We start from the raw sequence: 17,218 nt of genomic DNA on the forward strand, positions 1-17,218 counted from the left end.
TTAAAACATGGCCATCTAGCCTTTCCTTGAAGAGCTCTAGTGAGATATAACTCTCTGTAACATAAGGTAGCCCATTATACTTTTATTCTGCTCTGATTGGAAGATTTTTCTTATATTACCCTTAAATATACCTTGAAAAACAATTTGCAATATTTAATGTATATGATTAAATTAAAATAACAGCAATGATTTTAAATGTTAAGAAGTTTAAGTTGGGATCCCCTAATCCAAACATAGTAGCCACTAAAGTTATTAGAAAGATTATCTACACTTCTTAATAGTCCCCCTTTCCTCACATCCTACTTATTTTTTAAAGTCTTTGCCATCTCGCTCCTAATTCTACCACTTCAAATTGGTCTCTTGAAGTTTACCAGTCATTTCTGAATTTCAAAATCCAGTGGCCTTTTCTTAGTGATCCTCCTACTTGGCCTTCTTATACATCTGGAATCTCTTCTTCTGTTTATTCTGTCCTACTTCTTTTTTTCCTATGATGTTGTTTCCATCTAGATCTCTTTTTATCTGCCTTCTTTTGTTTTCTCATTCTCATACCATGAATCATCATGGGGGTATTAAAAAATGATTGTAAAGCACGTTAAGGTTTCAAAATCATTCAATAATCATTTTCAAGCACTTATCATGTCCTAGGCCCAGGGAAAAATTTAACAAAGTCTGAAACAATCTGCACTCCAAGCAGTTTCTATTTTAAGGGAGTTATAAAGTACATGTATAAACAGATTAAACACAATATTGATTCAAAGGGATGTCGGATATGGGGGAAATTGGTTCATTTTGATCCTTGAGCTCTTCTTAAAGTTAATGAAGAACTCTTTGAATCAGAAGTCAGTAGGCAGAGAGAACAAGATGCCATGTATAAGGAAGACTTAAAAAAAAATAAAGATCAGACTTGTAATGCACGAAGTAGGGCATCTACCAAGAGTAGGGGAGTGACACAGAATCAGCACGAATTATATCACCTCTATCTCCTCCACTCTAAGAAATATAATTGAGGAAACAGATCAACACATTGGCACATGTATCACCCCTTGTTTGTGATCTACCATCTTTCTGATGTTCTGGTACCTCATTTTACCCCCATCCACCCAAAAGAATATTTCAGTGTTCTAAGTCCCCATACTCTGAGTGCTGTTCACACTCTTTCCAGAATTAAACAGAAAAGTTATCTTAAGTCTTGATAGATGATAATTTCTTATTTTAATCTAAATCATTGATGCTCTGAAGTTTTTAATCTCATGTGAACAATGAGTGCTTCATTTCCATCCAGCATAAATAAGTAGTAGCATCTGGTAGTCATAAATGGTGACTTCCCCCATACCAATAATTAGCTGCTTTCCAGTGGACCAATATTCAGTCTGGTTCCAACCTCTGGGATTCACAGTGTTCCTATGATATGAACATTGGAAAGTATCTCCTTTGCAGTGAGGATTTGTCAGTATGATAGTATCAGGATCCTGAGTTTGTTTCATGAAGAGTTGAAGAAGAGGGTGTCGTGTCTATTCCTAGAAGAAATCCCCCTGTGACCTGGGGCAGGTACTGGCAAAACAGCCACATTAGGTTCCTGATAACCAACAGCTTTATTCTGTGCTACGTACTGTGAAGTTGAAACTTCCGTTGGTGTTGCTACATGTTGCACTACTGGAACTGGTTGAGGAGTAGCAAGGCTTGGTTCTACTGAGTGTCCCAAAGTCTTCGTATGTTCATAGGTGCATGGGAATATGGGTATCACTGAACAGTAAAAAAAAAAAAAAAAAACTTGGAAGGGAAGCTGTACCAGATTATAAATTTGAAGCAAGTAGAATCATTGCATGGTTATAGGGGAGACACACAAAGCTGGCAGGTGGGCAGCATTGGTATCTAAACTGGCACTGGTCAAAAAGGACAGCTTGTAAATGGCAAGCATTTCTTGTGGAGAACTCTGTACTGAAAGCCAGGTCATGGGGCTCTTTGCTTTTGGCTCTTAATAGCTGTTTTATCTTAGTCATTTGGCTGAAAATTACCTCAGTTTCCTCATTGATAAATTTGGATGGATAATGTCAGCCCTTCTTAACTCATGAAGTGATTGGAAGGAATTTATTATGATAATAGCACAGTGTTTCGCCCACAGTATAATCCAAATAATCATGAGAAACAGCATGTCGTACTGCATAGAGAAAAGTTTCTCTAGAGCCAGGAAACCACATCTTGTCTGTATAATAATTATCTCATTGTTTAATCTTTTTGGTCCTCTAGGAAAAACTTTTGGTTTCAGAAAGGTTGCCTGCATGCATCATTTTTTTTTTATTTTTAAGAGAAGGCAGTCAGAATTAAGTGATTTGCACAGAATCACACAGCTAGTAAGTATTCGAGGCCACGTTCGCACTCAGGTTTTCTTGACTTCTGGACCTGTGTTCTACATACGACACCTTGTAGTGTCCCCAACCTGCATTAGTAATTTCCTCATTTTTAATTCCTTATATCAGTAAAATCACAGTTCAGTCCCTCTCCCTACTAAGAATCATAGAAGTTTTAAGCAGGAAGAGAAGTTAGATGTAATTGATTTCTACCTTTTGTAACACGTCTAATAAAGAGTAAGCCAGTCTTTTCATAAAGTAATCTAGGGTCAAGGGATTTACCATGCAAAAGGCAAACATTTCCTTTGTTGCCTAACTCTAATTCTTTGGCCTTCTATCAAATCAAAATCTGCCTCCCTATAACTTTTTTTCCTCTGAGGCAATTGGGGTTAAGTGACTTGCCCAGGGTCACATAGTTAAGAAGTATTAAATGTCTGAAACCAGATTTGAACTCAGGTCCTCCTGACTTCAGAGCTGGTGCTCTATCCTCTATATCAACTAGCTGCCCTCTCCCTATAACTTTCAATGAATGCTTCTTGCTTAACTCATTCAGTATCAGTCTTAACACTATTTTTCCCCCAGCATAACAACTGTTCATGTGTCTGATAACAGTGATTCCCTGTCTTCCCCTCCACACAAATACACATATATACATGCATACATGCACGTGCCCTACTGTAGAATTCCCTCTGGGCTAAACATCCCTGTTCAAAATATCTCATTATCTTGGTTACACTGCGTTGGACACTCTCCAGAATTTGTCCACATCCTCCCTGAAACATGGAACTTTGAGCCCAACAAAATAATCCCAATGTGGTCTTCCTCAGCTGTGTTAAGTGGCTTGGTGGGAAAGACCAAGGGAGATGAAAGGGAACAGAAAGGAGGGACTCCCAGTTTGTTTTCCTTAGAATCTGTTCTACCCCTAAACCCTTGGCATGTTTTGCACCACAGAAGCTTAGTTTTTATTTTTCTCTGTGCCCCCTGATGCCCAGGGGAGCCATATTTTGGTTTAATGAGCATCAGTATGTTTCTTTAGAAATCTGATCAGTGTAAGGAACCAGGAGTGTGTACATTTGTGCATTGTTAATATATAGTGGTTTTGCTGGCAAGATAGGGTGTGTGTGTGTGTGTAAGTGCGCACGTGTATGTGTGTGTGCGTGCGCATACAGGTCTCTGTGTGTGTTTTTGTGACTGTGTCAATATTTCTGCCCTTTCCTCCTTCCCCCACCCCAGCAATCATACAGCCTATGTATTAACCCTTTATAAGTATTCTAAAGGTGATTAAGCCCCACAAAACACATAGTGCTTACCCTAATTTCAGACAAACTACTGTTTTTGTAAACATGACTCCCATCAGCACCACCGCCACCATCACTTTGGACAAGGAGGGGGTTCTATCTAGAGTTCCTCGGTGGTATTTTATTAACTCTCTCACACTGTAGCCCGGTTGTTATCCTGGACATAAAGGAAACGTTACTCTTAAATATTGTCTTCATAAACTGAAGTACCATTTTCATTGTCAAAACCCTCACAAATTGTGTTGCGGTGAGAGAATACATCATTATGGTGCTTCAGTCTCTTGGGTCACATCAGCATCTACACAGCCTTGGAAGGGATACATACAGCCAGGGAGCAGACCTGTGATTTCCTTTGTAGAAGGGACTCTCAGGGCAGGAAACTCCCTCTACCACCATGTTCTCTGTAACTTTTAGTCTCAGAATTTTCCAGTGTTAAACAGCCAATGTGTTTTAGAAATGAGACTTGAACCCAAGTTTCTCTGGCTTGAAGACCATCCCTCTAGCCACTATGCCATGCAAATTTTGGTACTATTTCTTTCCTTGGAGAGGTAAATTTGCAAAATGGTATGTGGTATGATAATGAAGAAGGAAAACATTCCCATTCAGGGACTAGTCTCTTCACCTTTTCCTTATACAATGACCAGTAAATTTGTCTCAAGGATTCCCTTCCTCTGTCCTGTTGCAATTGTTATTCATGAACTATGATAGAGGATGCCTCAGTGGTCCATGGGTATCCACTAGTAAGCAACTTTAGGCATATTGTCAATAGCTTCTTGCAAGATAATTAATACTTTGAAGAACCTAGATCATTGAATTTCCAGGCCTCGCAGGCTACGTCTCACCTTCTCTCCCATCTTGTTAAATGCAAAAGAAAATGAAAATGACTCTGTCCAATTAAGGAAGGGAACAATCATAATCTGATACTGAGATTTCCTCAGTCTCCCTGAGTTATTGTCTGCTGAAACTCGTGACCCTGGAAGGTTAGTCCCCTTCCATTCATATTACCACCTTCTAGCATCTTTATGCTTTTATGAGAGCACTGCTTTTTCTGCCTTTACCCAGCTGCCTCTGGAGAAAACAAATCTGTGAGTGCCTCTAAGACTGATTTTAGGGCCTTTCTGAAGTAGGGCTTTTGGCAATGGCCTCCCTTGCAGAGGTGTTGGGATGGACCATGAATAAATGATTGCAGAGTACTTTGCCAACTTCAATGTCTGTATGAATGTTTAATGATGACTCTGCCTCCCCCAACATCAACTACATGGCTAAGTGAACACCCTTTGCAGTCCCGATGGAAGCAGCACTGCCAGACCAAAAGAACTGGAATATTCTGGTCATGAAAATTCAGCTATTCATTATGCTATACTGTGCTTTTTGGGCCCTCCCCTTGTTGTTTGTTTATGTAGTCTGCCTTCCAGAAGACTTCTGCTCTTGGGGTAAGTTCTTCAAATCGTATTTTATCTATGACATTGAAATTATCCTAGTCACGTCCAATACTCACTGGTTTATTACACTGTCTAGCTGTCTTGGATGCATATTTTAGCGCCAAAAAAAAAAAAAAAGCCAAATAAACAAAGAAAACTGTCAAATGGTTGATGTTGAATTTGGCGACCTGAATCTCTCCTTATTGGAAACTGTTTTCTCTGCAGGAATGCAAGCCCAAAATGTGGAGGAGCGTAATTATACAGAAAGGCAATGCTCTTCTCATCCAGGAGGTTCAAGAGGAAGATGGAGGAAATTACACTTGTGAACTCAAGTATGAAGGAAAACTTATCCGGCGCACGACTGAACTCAAAGTCACAGGTAGGAACAGTCTTCCTCCAAATTCAAAAAAATCACATTTTCAGAACATTTGCTCTGAAATCAAAGGATCAACTTTGTTGTGGAGTGGGAATATTCACTGAGAATCAAAGTTGTAGCAAACTCATAGTTACTACATTGCCCCTAGGAAATTCAAAGTTTAGTATGGACAAAATCACCTGATCTCCTCATGATTCTCTTTCTTTATTTTTGGCAATTCAAGTTAATTCTTCAACCATGGCTCTGGCCCTTGATGGTGATCTAAATAGCTTGGGTAGAATGCAGAGATGTTTTCACATGGGCTAGGCACTCAAGCTGAGTTAGAACCAAATTCTAGACAGTGTTAGTTGTGTGCCCATCCATAAATTTAGCCCCTAAAATGGGTATTGTTAGTTCTGAATACATTTCCTCCTTCCCCTTTGCTCTCATTGATATGTGATCTAAGTCTTCATTGGAATAGTGTAGACCTTGTACACTGATGTATGTTCTGTCCCAAATATTGAACCACAGCTATTTTATATATTAAACACTGTAACATTCTGATGCTCCAGAGGTCCTTTTACTAGCTGACATTCAGAGTACTGCGTTGGGTTCTCAGACTGAGGTTCACTACATCTCTTCCTCAGTATTCTGAATATATGACCGTTAAACTATGGCGTCTCTTTAATGTTATCAGCTCAACCTGCTCTTATAGGGGATTTTTCTCCACAGCAGTCACAAGTTACAGTCGGTCACAAAGTATCTTTTGACATCATCAATTGACATCAATTAGTTTTCCCAAACATAGATTTACCAAGAAGATACTGAAAAAGTAGAGGTATAGGTATCTTCCCTAATATCCTAGACTAGCTCAATTTCTGGGGACAGTGGGATCAAAATTAAATCAATAACTACAAAGTATTTGTCCCTTGAAATTCACTCCCAAAGGTACCATAGCTAATTGATCAGGACCCTGTCTTGCTTGTGAGATCCATTATTTGTGGTTAGGTTTCACTACAGGCATGGATTTCAATTACCTTTCAGGACTATGCAAGCAGACTGGATTTGTTTGGCCACAAAATCCACCTGAACTCCCTTTCTAGTACTCTGGGGACTTCGTTTCCTTTCTCAACCTCACAAGGCTTTAGCCCAGTATGTTCTATTTCCAACATTCTTCCACACAGAGCAGGAAAGAGAGAGATGTCATCCATGTCTGGACCATGGTCCTTATGGCTTCCTATCAACTTAGAAATGGAAGGGTCCATGGGCACTCATTTTCTTTCCATACTGGGAAACCTAGGGGATTCCCTACTTCTCCACTTAAATGAATGTACCCTGATAGGAAAGAGATTTAAATTGCTTCCCTTTGGAGTCTTTTATTTCCATTTTCATTTATAGCTCAGAAACCAATCCCAGAAGCCCTTTCTTCACATAGTAAGCAGAGGAAATAGGCATTGTGTACCTGCACATATTCTCAAGTCTACATGGAGATTATCTCAAGCACAGTTCTTAAGGGCTGAGCTCTCATTCTTTTAGGAGCTTTGTGCTCAGCATCTGTCTATGTAAGGAATTAGGCAGTTCCATAATACCCAGATACTCATGATATTAGCCACTTACTCTGTCTAGCATTAGGAATAGATGTTTCACCATATTGTTTTGATTCCAAGCTGATCTGATATCTCAAGGATGAGTCTTCTCCAGTCTAGGCCTAGCACTCTATCTATTACTGTACCATTTAGTTATCCTGGGTAACTTCTTGCAATATTAAGGGTTTTTATTTTTATTTATTGGGATTTTTTGTTTGGGTTTGGTGAGGCCATTGAGGTTAAGTGGCTTGCCCGGGGTCACACAGCTTGGAAGTGTTGTGTTTGATGTCAGATTTGAACTCAGATCCTCCTGACTTCATGGCCTGTGCTTTCTCCATTGCACCATCTAGCTGCCCCTATCTTAAGTTTAAAAAAAAAAAAACAAATTCAGAATACTTAATAAGTGAATCCCATATCATTTTTCTTTGATAAGACTCTGAAACCAAAGTTTACCAATATCTTACAAATCAACTCTTTCATATCTAAATGGAGATTTCATATAGAACCTTTTCACAAAGTTTAAATTTATACTTGTTATCATAAATGCATATCAGTCCTCATAATATTCACATATTTTTTTTTTACTGGAAAGAAAAAAAATCCGCTTTTTGATTTGATTCCCTTTGAGAAAAATAGAATTTAATGTCTCATTCATTTCAGAGCTGTTGAATATAGATGATTATCTATTGTCATTGGGTTCCCAAGGGCCATTCCAAAGTATTCTGTTGCTTGGACCACAGCGGTCTAAACTTCATCAAATGCTTGCGTTGCACTTCATTTTGAGAATCATTTCCTTCCGTTGGTAATACACTCTTTGACCTGAATACTGAATAAATTCAATAGAAAGCATTGATTACACTTCTCTCTAACTGGATGTACACTGACAACTGATTTATCTTGTTAGTTTCCCATTTAGATGCTAGGAAAGCGATGTTAGTTCAACTTATTTCTTACGTAGTCGAGAGTAGGTTCGGTGTGTGATTTTAATTCAGTTGTCCTGCCATTGAGCGATATTTTCTGCTTGTCTGAGCTGGTTAGCTTGGTTGATTAGGGGGTGTTGATAATGAAGTCAGTGTCGTATATTTGATTCCCCACATGAACCTGTTAGCGTTACACAGTGAAAATCACGTTTCATAGCCCTAGACTGAGCAGGAGCCATCCATCTTAAGTGTGCATACAGATGATGACAAGGGGAACTAAGTAAGAATGTGGAAAGGCTCACCATAAAGCCATCTAAACTACTGGAGATGGAGTTCATAGTACATGTTTTCCCCTCTGCGATTTAGAATTTACTTGTAGTATAGAGTATTCTATTACCCTGTGTTTGTTTGAGTTCAAATTTCTGTTAGGTTTTTATTACCATGAATAACGAATTCCATGAAATGATTGCGTTATTTAGATTTCCATTGTACATTTCCCATATTTCATGTAATTATAGCTTAGATAAAAATAAATTTTAAAATGTGATTGCCTCACAGAAATTATCATTTGCACTAATTGCTATCTAGCTTTTTATACTTTATTTTTAAATTATTTAGCTTTTTTTTCTTTCACACATTATGACCAATAAACAAGAGTTTAAGCTCTGTCAGTATGTTTTCATAAGTTGGTAAAATGACTTAGGTTGTGTGGTACCTCATGTACTCAGCTTTATGAATATAAGTTTCCATAAACATAACAATGGGACTGACACTCTTAATAAAACCTCTAGTACTTTGAGTTGACGTTTTACGGAGGATGATGAACAAGAATCCCTCTGTGTGAGAAATAGATGGATTGCAATCTGCCTTGTTGGAAGGGGTACCCCTATGGATCAGATAAAGTATCTAAAACATGGATTAAAAAATAGGAAGTTGTGCAAAGGGAAGCTATCTTCTTATAATCTTGTCTTTTTAAATTTCTGACTATTAAATGGAAAGGTGGTAAATTAAAAAAAATATGGAAAGTCTTAGAACTTATGAAGGAAGATGTTATCCACCTTCAGAGAAACAGAAGAGACAAGTGTAATAGATCCATATGTGTGTATGTGCATACTTATATGTGTGTATGAGTATTTATATTTATATATATATATATGTGTGTGTGTATATGAGTATATTTATGTGTATGTATATTTGTGTATATATGTATGTGTATGTGTATATGTGTGTGAATATGTATAAATGTGTATATACACAATTAATTATACCTTTCTTGTGGGAGGAGAGGAACAAATGGTAGGAGAAAGCAACAAGTACACAGCAGAGAACAAAAGAAAACTTACAAGAAAGCAAAGAAAAGATTGATAGGTCTGTACACAATTTGTAGTGTTTATATTGGCTTTCTTGAAATGGACATTTATTGTTTTATGCTTTAAATCCTCTCTTATGTTCCATGTTACACATAGCAATGTTTTTCCCCTATTTTGTATTTAAAATTTAAATAAATCTATAGAAAGAAAAAATAGAAAAATAACTTGAAGAATAAGTTTAAACCAAATGATTGAGGGCCTTGAATGTTGTAGTCTTTGGAATTATATTTTAGGCTGTATGGTAACATTGATGTTTGGGAGCAGAGGTATAATGTGATAAATGGGATGGATACTTAACCTACGGTTTCACTAATAACGTTAATTCCCTGAGGAGATAATTCTTTGGGAGTCATTGGGAGAGTACTCCATCTACCAGTGCAAGTGGGTCTGTTAGTTGTAATTTTTCACTTTAAAGAACTGCCTAGAGCACCAATAAGTTAAGTAACGATCTCAGCATAACATACTTAGTATGTCTTTAAATTAAGACTTGAATCTTGTTGTTCCTCGCTATCAGGGAGTACTTAATATGTGCCCATTATTATACATCATTCACTGGGTATATTTTAAATGCTATTTCACTTGATTCTCATGGCAGCCCTGGAAAGCAGATGCTATTTTAGCCCCATTTTACAGTTGAGGAAATTGAGGCTGAAAAAGGTTAAATGACCAGCATAGTTATATTTTTAACTCAGAGATTCCTTACTTTTATCCTCTTTCCCATCTAGCTCCAGACCTATAGTGGATAGAGTTTGCCGCTTTAACCGGTTGAAATAATTTTTCTTATAAAATTCACCAAGTGGTCTTCATAATATCTCTGCATTATAATAGCTTGTCCTTCTAACATCCTACAAGTCAGATGCCTTCTCAAGCTAAATTTCCTTATTTGTGAAATGAGGGTAATGAAAAGAATCTGCCTCCGAGGGTTGTTGTGCAAATGAGATCATATATAAATGCTTTCTCAACTTGAAAGTTCATTGACAATGTGCAATATAATTATAATGCCATGCTGCTTTTAGATGTTCGCTATGACTGCTTAGCCCTCCAATGATACATTTGAGAATTCTGCCAGAAATTAAAGTTGAATTCACCTTTCTATATTTCACAGATAGCATTTTCTTCTCTTTTTGAAGAAATAAGGATAATGTTCCTTCACCTTATTCTAGTCTTGTAACACTGCTTCCTTTCTCTGCAGGCTTTTCACTCATTCTCTTAGGTTGTAAAGTAGTCCCATCAAAACAAACAAACAAACAAACAAACAAACCACAAAACCACAAAACCAAAAAAAAAAAACAAAACAAAAACAAAACAAAAACATTGCCGAATCACCTATAGACAGGATTTGCCTGATTCTGTTCAGGATTCCTCAATCCCTCTTCACTATCACCCTGTCATCCTGGGCAAGTCACTTAACTCTAATTGCCTCAGGGGAAAAATAGTGCTTAATGAATTGGAGAAAGCTGAAGACTTTTTCCTTCTACTATTGTATAAAAAAGGATACAATTAGACTTTTGCTCAGATTAGATGGGATAATAATACAAAAAAACAGAGAAACTATTACTCATTATGGTTCTATTTTATCTACCAAGAAGATGTCATTTAAACTGGAAAGGATAAAACAAAATGGTGTATCAGGAGTGGGGACCCAATTTAATGGAAGTGATAGTATGATCGCAGCAATTATATCAAGTCATCAGACCCAGGTGAACTTTATCCCAGATATCTGAAAGAACAGACAAATGTGATAGCTGACTCAATTGTGTGATCTCTAAGAGATAATAGACATAAACACTAGAATTTCCTTATCACATGAACAACAAGATGGAGGAGTAGACATTTCTTTTATCACTGAGACTTCCCTCAAAAAACAAATGCAGAAAGAGTGAGTAAATGTATTTGGCAATGACATCAAATAGCAATACAACGACAGTAGAGAGACCAGTACGAGACTTCTGTAAGGATATGGGTGACAGTAGAAATCTGTTAGAGGCAACAGTGAAGAGGGATTAAGAAGTCATCCTATCTATAACTGAATCAACAAATTTATTTTTGGTGGGACTACTTTACAATTTAGGAGAATAAATGAAACACGAGGTAGAAGGAGGAGGAGGAGTAGCAGGAGAATGTTGCATAGTTACATCAGTGGCAAGCAGTGAGGAAAAGGTGACTATGATATCAGAAAATGAAGAGCATATAGGGAAATAGGTAAAAAAAAAAAAGAGAGAGAGAGAAGGATTAGCAGGGGTGGAAGAATAAAGAAGAAGGTCTTCTTTAATGGTAGGAGGGAGTTCCAATGATGAATGGGTGCTAAAAGGCAACATAAACAGCAAACTAATATCAGTAATAAATGTAAATAGTCAAAATGTTTTAGCATTCAAATTCAGAAAGGAAACATTTGAGCCATAAGAAGACCGAAACAGTAATACAACAGTGACAGGAGACATCAATATCTGTGCCTTATTTTTGAAAAGTTGACAAACAGATAAAAATAAAAATTGCTGGGAAAATGAGTTTTTAAATTTATTTTAGAAGATTCAGCCTCAAGTTCCTCAACTGTAAAATGGGGCTAAAATAGCACCTGCCTTCCAGGGCTGCTATGAGAATCAAGTGAAATAGCATTTAAAATATACCCAGTGTGTGGTGTATAATAATGGGCACATATTAAGTACTCCCTGATAGCGAGGAACAACAAGATTCAAGTCTTAATTTAAAGACATACTAAGGATGTTATGCTGAGATCATTACTTAATTTATTGGTGCTCTAGGCATAATTTCTTTTGAATGAAACAGTAAAAAAATGTGTATGTTTCTTAGTACTACATGGAACTTTTAAAAACAAACTGATCATGGCCACAGAGATATTATATAATTTTAATTTTTTTTGCAGAGGGACACATATAAATTGAAAGAATCAAGCAATCACCTCCTAAAAGAGATCCCAAAATGAAAACTTCTTGGAATATTATAGCTAAATTCTAGGACCCTTAGGTCAAGGAGAAAATATTGCTTTGCAGCCAAGAACAAAGATTTCAAGTATCATAAAGCAACAATAATGGTGATACAAAATTCAGCTGCTCTGCCAGTAAAGTATTGTAGGGTATGGGAGGTGATATTTCGATGGGCAAAGGAGCTAGGATTACAATCAAGAATCACTTATCTACCTAGACTAAGTATAATTCTTCAGTGGAAAAATAGACATTCAATGAAATAAGGGACTTTTAAGTTTTGTTGATGATAAGACCAGAGAAAAATATAAAATTTTACATTCAAATAAAAGACTTAGGAGAAGTATGTAATGATAAACAAGAAGGAGAAATTTGAAGGGTTTTAATAAAGTTATACTGTTTATATTTTTATCTGGGAAGTTGATAATTGTAACTCATAAGAACTTTCTTGTTATTAGAATGGTTAGAATTAATATAGAGAGAGTGAGCATCTCTTAAAAAAGTAAAATTAAGTGGTGAGAGAATAATTTACTGGGAGAAAGAAAATGTGAGAGTTAGAATGTGGTAAATTATCTCACATAAATTAGAAATAAGAAGCTTTTATAGTGGAGAGGTGAAGGGGAATGAATGGAATTTACTCCCTCACAATTAATTCACAGAAGGAATAACACACACTTCATTATGTATAAAAATTTATATTATCCTAGAGGAATAGGAGAGGAAGGGGATACGAGAATGGTCCAGACAATAGAAGGGAGTACAGATTGGGGAAGATGGTAATCAGAAGCAAAACACTTTTGAGGGAAGTACAGGGTGAAAGGAGAGTGAGAATAGCATAAATGGGTTGTGGGGGAAGCAGAATGGAGGGAAATATAGTCATAGTAAATATGAAAATAATTTTAAGTCATATTACTTTGATAAAAACCTCATTTCACAAATGTATATAGAATAAAGTTAAATTTATAAAAACAAGAGCTATTTTGTAATTGATAAATGATCAAAAGATATAATTTTAAGATGAAGTAAAAAAATATCCTAGCTAGGTAAAAAATACTGTGACTCACTATAGTTTGGAGAAATGCAAATTAAAAGTGATTCTGATATATGACTTCATATCTATTTGATTGCATAATAGCACAGAAAAGGAAAATGATAAAGGTTGGAGGAGTTGTGGGAAATAAAAATGTGACATGAAGTTATTTCTGGTGAAGTTGTGAACCTATTTACACCATTCTATAGAGTAATTATGAACTATCCTCAAAGGATTATAAAACTATATATGTCCTTTGACCTAGCAACACTAATACTAGTTCTTTATCCTAAAATAGATGCAAAACAAAATGGAAAAATTATGTATATGTATTAAAATTTAGACATACTAATACATTGTTTGTGGATTTGCAAAGAGATACAACCCTTTTGGAAATAATTTTTAAAATTATGTGAATAATGTGATTAATAATATATCCATATAGTGTGAACTATAGACTTCATTACTAAGTGTATTATACCCCAAGGAAATCAACAATATAGTAAAGGTTTCTCCCTCCTCCAAAATCAGTATACATTTAATGACAGCTAAAAATTAACAAAATAATGCCTAGTAAGTGGGGAATGACTAAACAGAATGTTGCAGATGAATGTAATGAAATATTATTATTTTATAAGATATGATACATGCAATTAATATAGAAAAGCATCAAAAGATCTACATAAATTGATAAAGAGCAAATCAAGTAAGCGAAGCTAAGAAACAATATATGCCATAACTTCAACAATGTAAATGGAAAGAATTGTATACCCCAGATCAAAAGTAACAACTGTTTATCCTTCATTTCCTAAGATGATAAATAACATTCCAGAGTAGTGTCTTAACCTGTGCATAAATTGGATTAAATTGAGGCAGAGTTCTTTTTCATAAGTGAAAAGGTGATTCTGTACATACACATCATCAGATAATCAAATTGAGTATATACTTTGCAGCAAAAGATGGAGAAGTTTTATGAAGTCAGCTAAAAGAAGCCCACTGTGGATAGGTTTTAGCAATACGTTAACTGAGAATTGTCATGCAAACTTTTTTTTTTTTTTTTTTGAAAAAGCAGAGGAACTGAGACCAAATTGCCAACATTGACTGTGATATTGAAAAAGCAAGGGAGTTCCAGAAAACCATACAGTTCCGCTTTATTGAGTGCATTAAATTTTTTGATTGTGTGGACAAAAGCAAAATTTTCTCAAAGAGATGGGATTATCGTCTCCTGAGAAACCTCTATGTTGGCAAAGAAGCAACAGTTTGAATTGAACGTGTAAACTTTTTTATTAAACTTCTTTGCAGAGTATATTATGTTAAATACCAGGCTAAATGAAATCAGAAGCTGGAATCAAGAAGAAATTTCAGCAATGTATGATATCAAGATGATATTATTCTGAATGTAGATAACAAAGAGGAATCAAGAATCCTCTTGAGGAGGGTGAAGCATAAGAGTGTAAAAACTGGCTTGAAGCTTAACATCAAAAAAACAAAGATCTTTGTAACTGTTCTCATCACTTCCTGGCAAATAGAGGGAGAAGAAATAGAAACAGTGTCAGATTTTATATTCTTCAGCTCAAAGATCACTGCAGATGGGGAATACAGCCATGAATTTAAAAGACACTTGCTCCCTGGAAGGAAAGCTATGGTAAATCTGTGCAGCCTATTAAAAAGCAGAGACATCACTGTGCCATCAAAGGTCCAGATAGTCAAAGCTATAATTTGTGTAGGAACAATTTATGGTAGTGAGTTAGATTATAAAGAAAACTGCCTAATACACAATAGACGCTTTCAAATTTTGGAGGATCAGACTTTCGAGAGTACCTTGGACAGCAAGGAGATCAAATTGGTCAACACTTAAAAGAAATTAATTCAGGCTATTCACTGGAAGGCCCGATACTAAGTGGAATATTAAATACTTTTGTCACATAATCAGAAGATCAGACTCCTTAGAAAAATCTTGATGTTGGGAAAGATTAAAGGCAATTATAAAAAGGGTGGCAGAGAATGAGAGGGATATATAGTCTACTTTGACAGATTTTGAGAGGCAAGTTAAGGATAGAGTAGCCTGGCATTCTATGGTCCTTGGGGGTCATAGGGTAAGATATGATGGAACCACTAAACAACAAACCAAAAAAACGAGGCAGTATTGCACAGGTTGTCAGCCTCACTCTCAATTCCAGAGTCATCAGAATCCAGTATCAGGACAAAAGTCAGGTAGATCATCAATATCACATGATGCCATGAATGGCCTTGGCTTCTCTCACCCCTGATCAAGCTCTAAGCATTCCACAGCTATTGCTTCAGCTGCTAGCCATTTGAAAAAAAAAATTTCTCATCTGCATATCATGCAGTTGGATGTCTTCACATGCTTGGGGTAAATGTCTCTCTAACTCATCAATGGTTTGTACCATATTCTTTACTCCCACTCAGATTCATGAAACCTATTTGTCTGAGATAGTTTTACTAGGATAAGGTCACTGCACTTATTATAGCTCCTTAGATCCACAGGTGAGAGTTTTGTCTCAAGAAGATATTAAAGGTAGATAAGAAGCCCTGAGAGGGACTCTGCAAGCCCTCAAATCAGCAATGTTAGTTTTCCCTGAAAAATCTTAATTATAAAGATCAAACAGAACTCAGAATGAAGAGATATAATAAGATACCTTTAACTCACATCTTCATGGAGGTAGAAGGTCCACAGTGCATAATTTTAACCTTTTAAAATATACTAATATTTTGTATAAATTTATATGTATACAAATTTATAATCTACATCAATATATAAATTTATATGAACTATATTTTAAATACATTACTCTGTTGTGCCAATTTTTTTCTCGCTAAAAATAATTTTTGTTGTATGATATAGCTTTCTGTAGGAGGAGGGAAGGGATACTTAGAATACCTTTGATGATATAAAAAGCAGGCAAAAAAATCAAAAACTTATTTTAAAAAATAAAATAAGTCTGTAATTGAATCTCTATATATCTAAAATATTTTCTTCAGGCAACTTTTCCTCATTTAAAATTGTTTTTTTTTTTTTTTCTATCCTCAGAATTTCTTAAGAATTTCCCATCTGGACTCAGCTCTTATGCTTGTAAAATTAGAAAACAGGAACCTACCCTGTCTCTTGAACCCTTCAAAACCCACTCTCCATAAATCTTCAATACATACTACTCTATGATTCATATTAGATTTTCTATATAAAAAGGCATTATGTTACAGCCATTCTCTCCTCTCCTCTCACCCCTACCAGTACTCTTTATGTTTTTATTTTATCTCTATTACAGGTAAAAAAAAGAAAGGGCTTGGAAAATGTGATAAGAATATTGTTCACCTTGGTAAGGAAGTGTTCCCCACCCTTTCCCTAGCTGATACCCTCAGGCAAAGGCCCGCTCTTCTTATTTGGACTATGGCTTTGATAAGAGTGAAAAGAGGCATTCTTTAGGAGATTATAAAACTACAGAGAGATTTGTAATGGAAGAAGAAGATGAGAGAGATAATGGGCCAGTATCTCCTGAGATTATTTTGGGAAAAAGATGAGATCAAAGAACCAGCATGAATATAGGGATTCTCAAAATATTAAAGAAATGGGGGAACTACTGCCAACTAAGTATACTTGGTTGATAACTCCCTGTTTACAGTAATGTTTTAGCTTAAGATGCTGGGAGAAAAAGGATCAGAAAGGGCTGTTTTAATTTCCACTGTATCTATACCCATCATTACATGTATATTCCTTAATAGACATTTATAGAAATTTAAATGGAAAGAACAAAAAGAAAGAAGAAAGACAGAAGGAATCAAATATTAAGTAATTTTAATTATCTGACTTGGTCCTAGGAAAGAACTGGGAAAAAAAACACTTCTTAATTATTAGAAGTGGGAGGACCAAGAATGGGGGAGCATGACACATACTGACAGACTTGATTGATATGTTGGTTAATTTAGTTG

General features: G+C 35.9%; 1 protein-coding gene across 1 annotated transcript in view; it reads left to right on the forward strand.

Annotated features, from left to right (window-relative positions):
- Window positions 1-17,218, forward strand: part of IL1RAPL2 (interleukin 1 receptor accessory protein like 2) — an 878,604-nt gene that overhangs the window by 466,484 nt on the left and 394,902 nt on the right. Inside the window, exon 4 of the mRNA XM_051968000.1 lies at window positions 5,293-5,446. Within this exon, the coding sequence (XP_051823960.1) occupies window positions 5,293-5,446 (154 nt within the window). The remainder of the gene's footprint in view (window positions 1-5,292; window positions 5,447-17,218) is intronic.

The sequence above is a fragment of the Antechinus flavipes genome, chromosome X (genome assembly GCF_016432865.1).
Source record: "Antechinus flavipes isolate AdamAnt ecotype Samford, QLD, Australia chromosome X, AdamAnt_v2, whole genome shotgun sequence".
Taxonomy (NCBI): domain Eukaryota; kingdom Metazoa; phylum Chordata; class Mammalia; order Dasyuromorphia; family Dasyuridae; genus Antechinus; species Antechinus flavipes.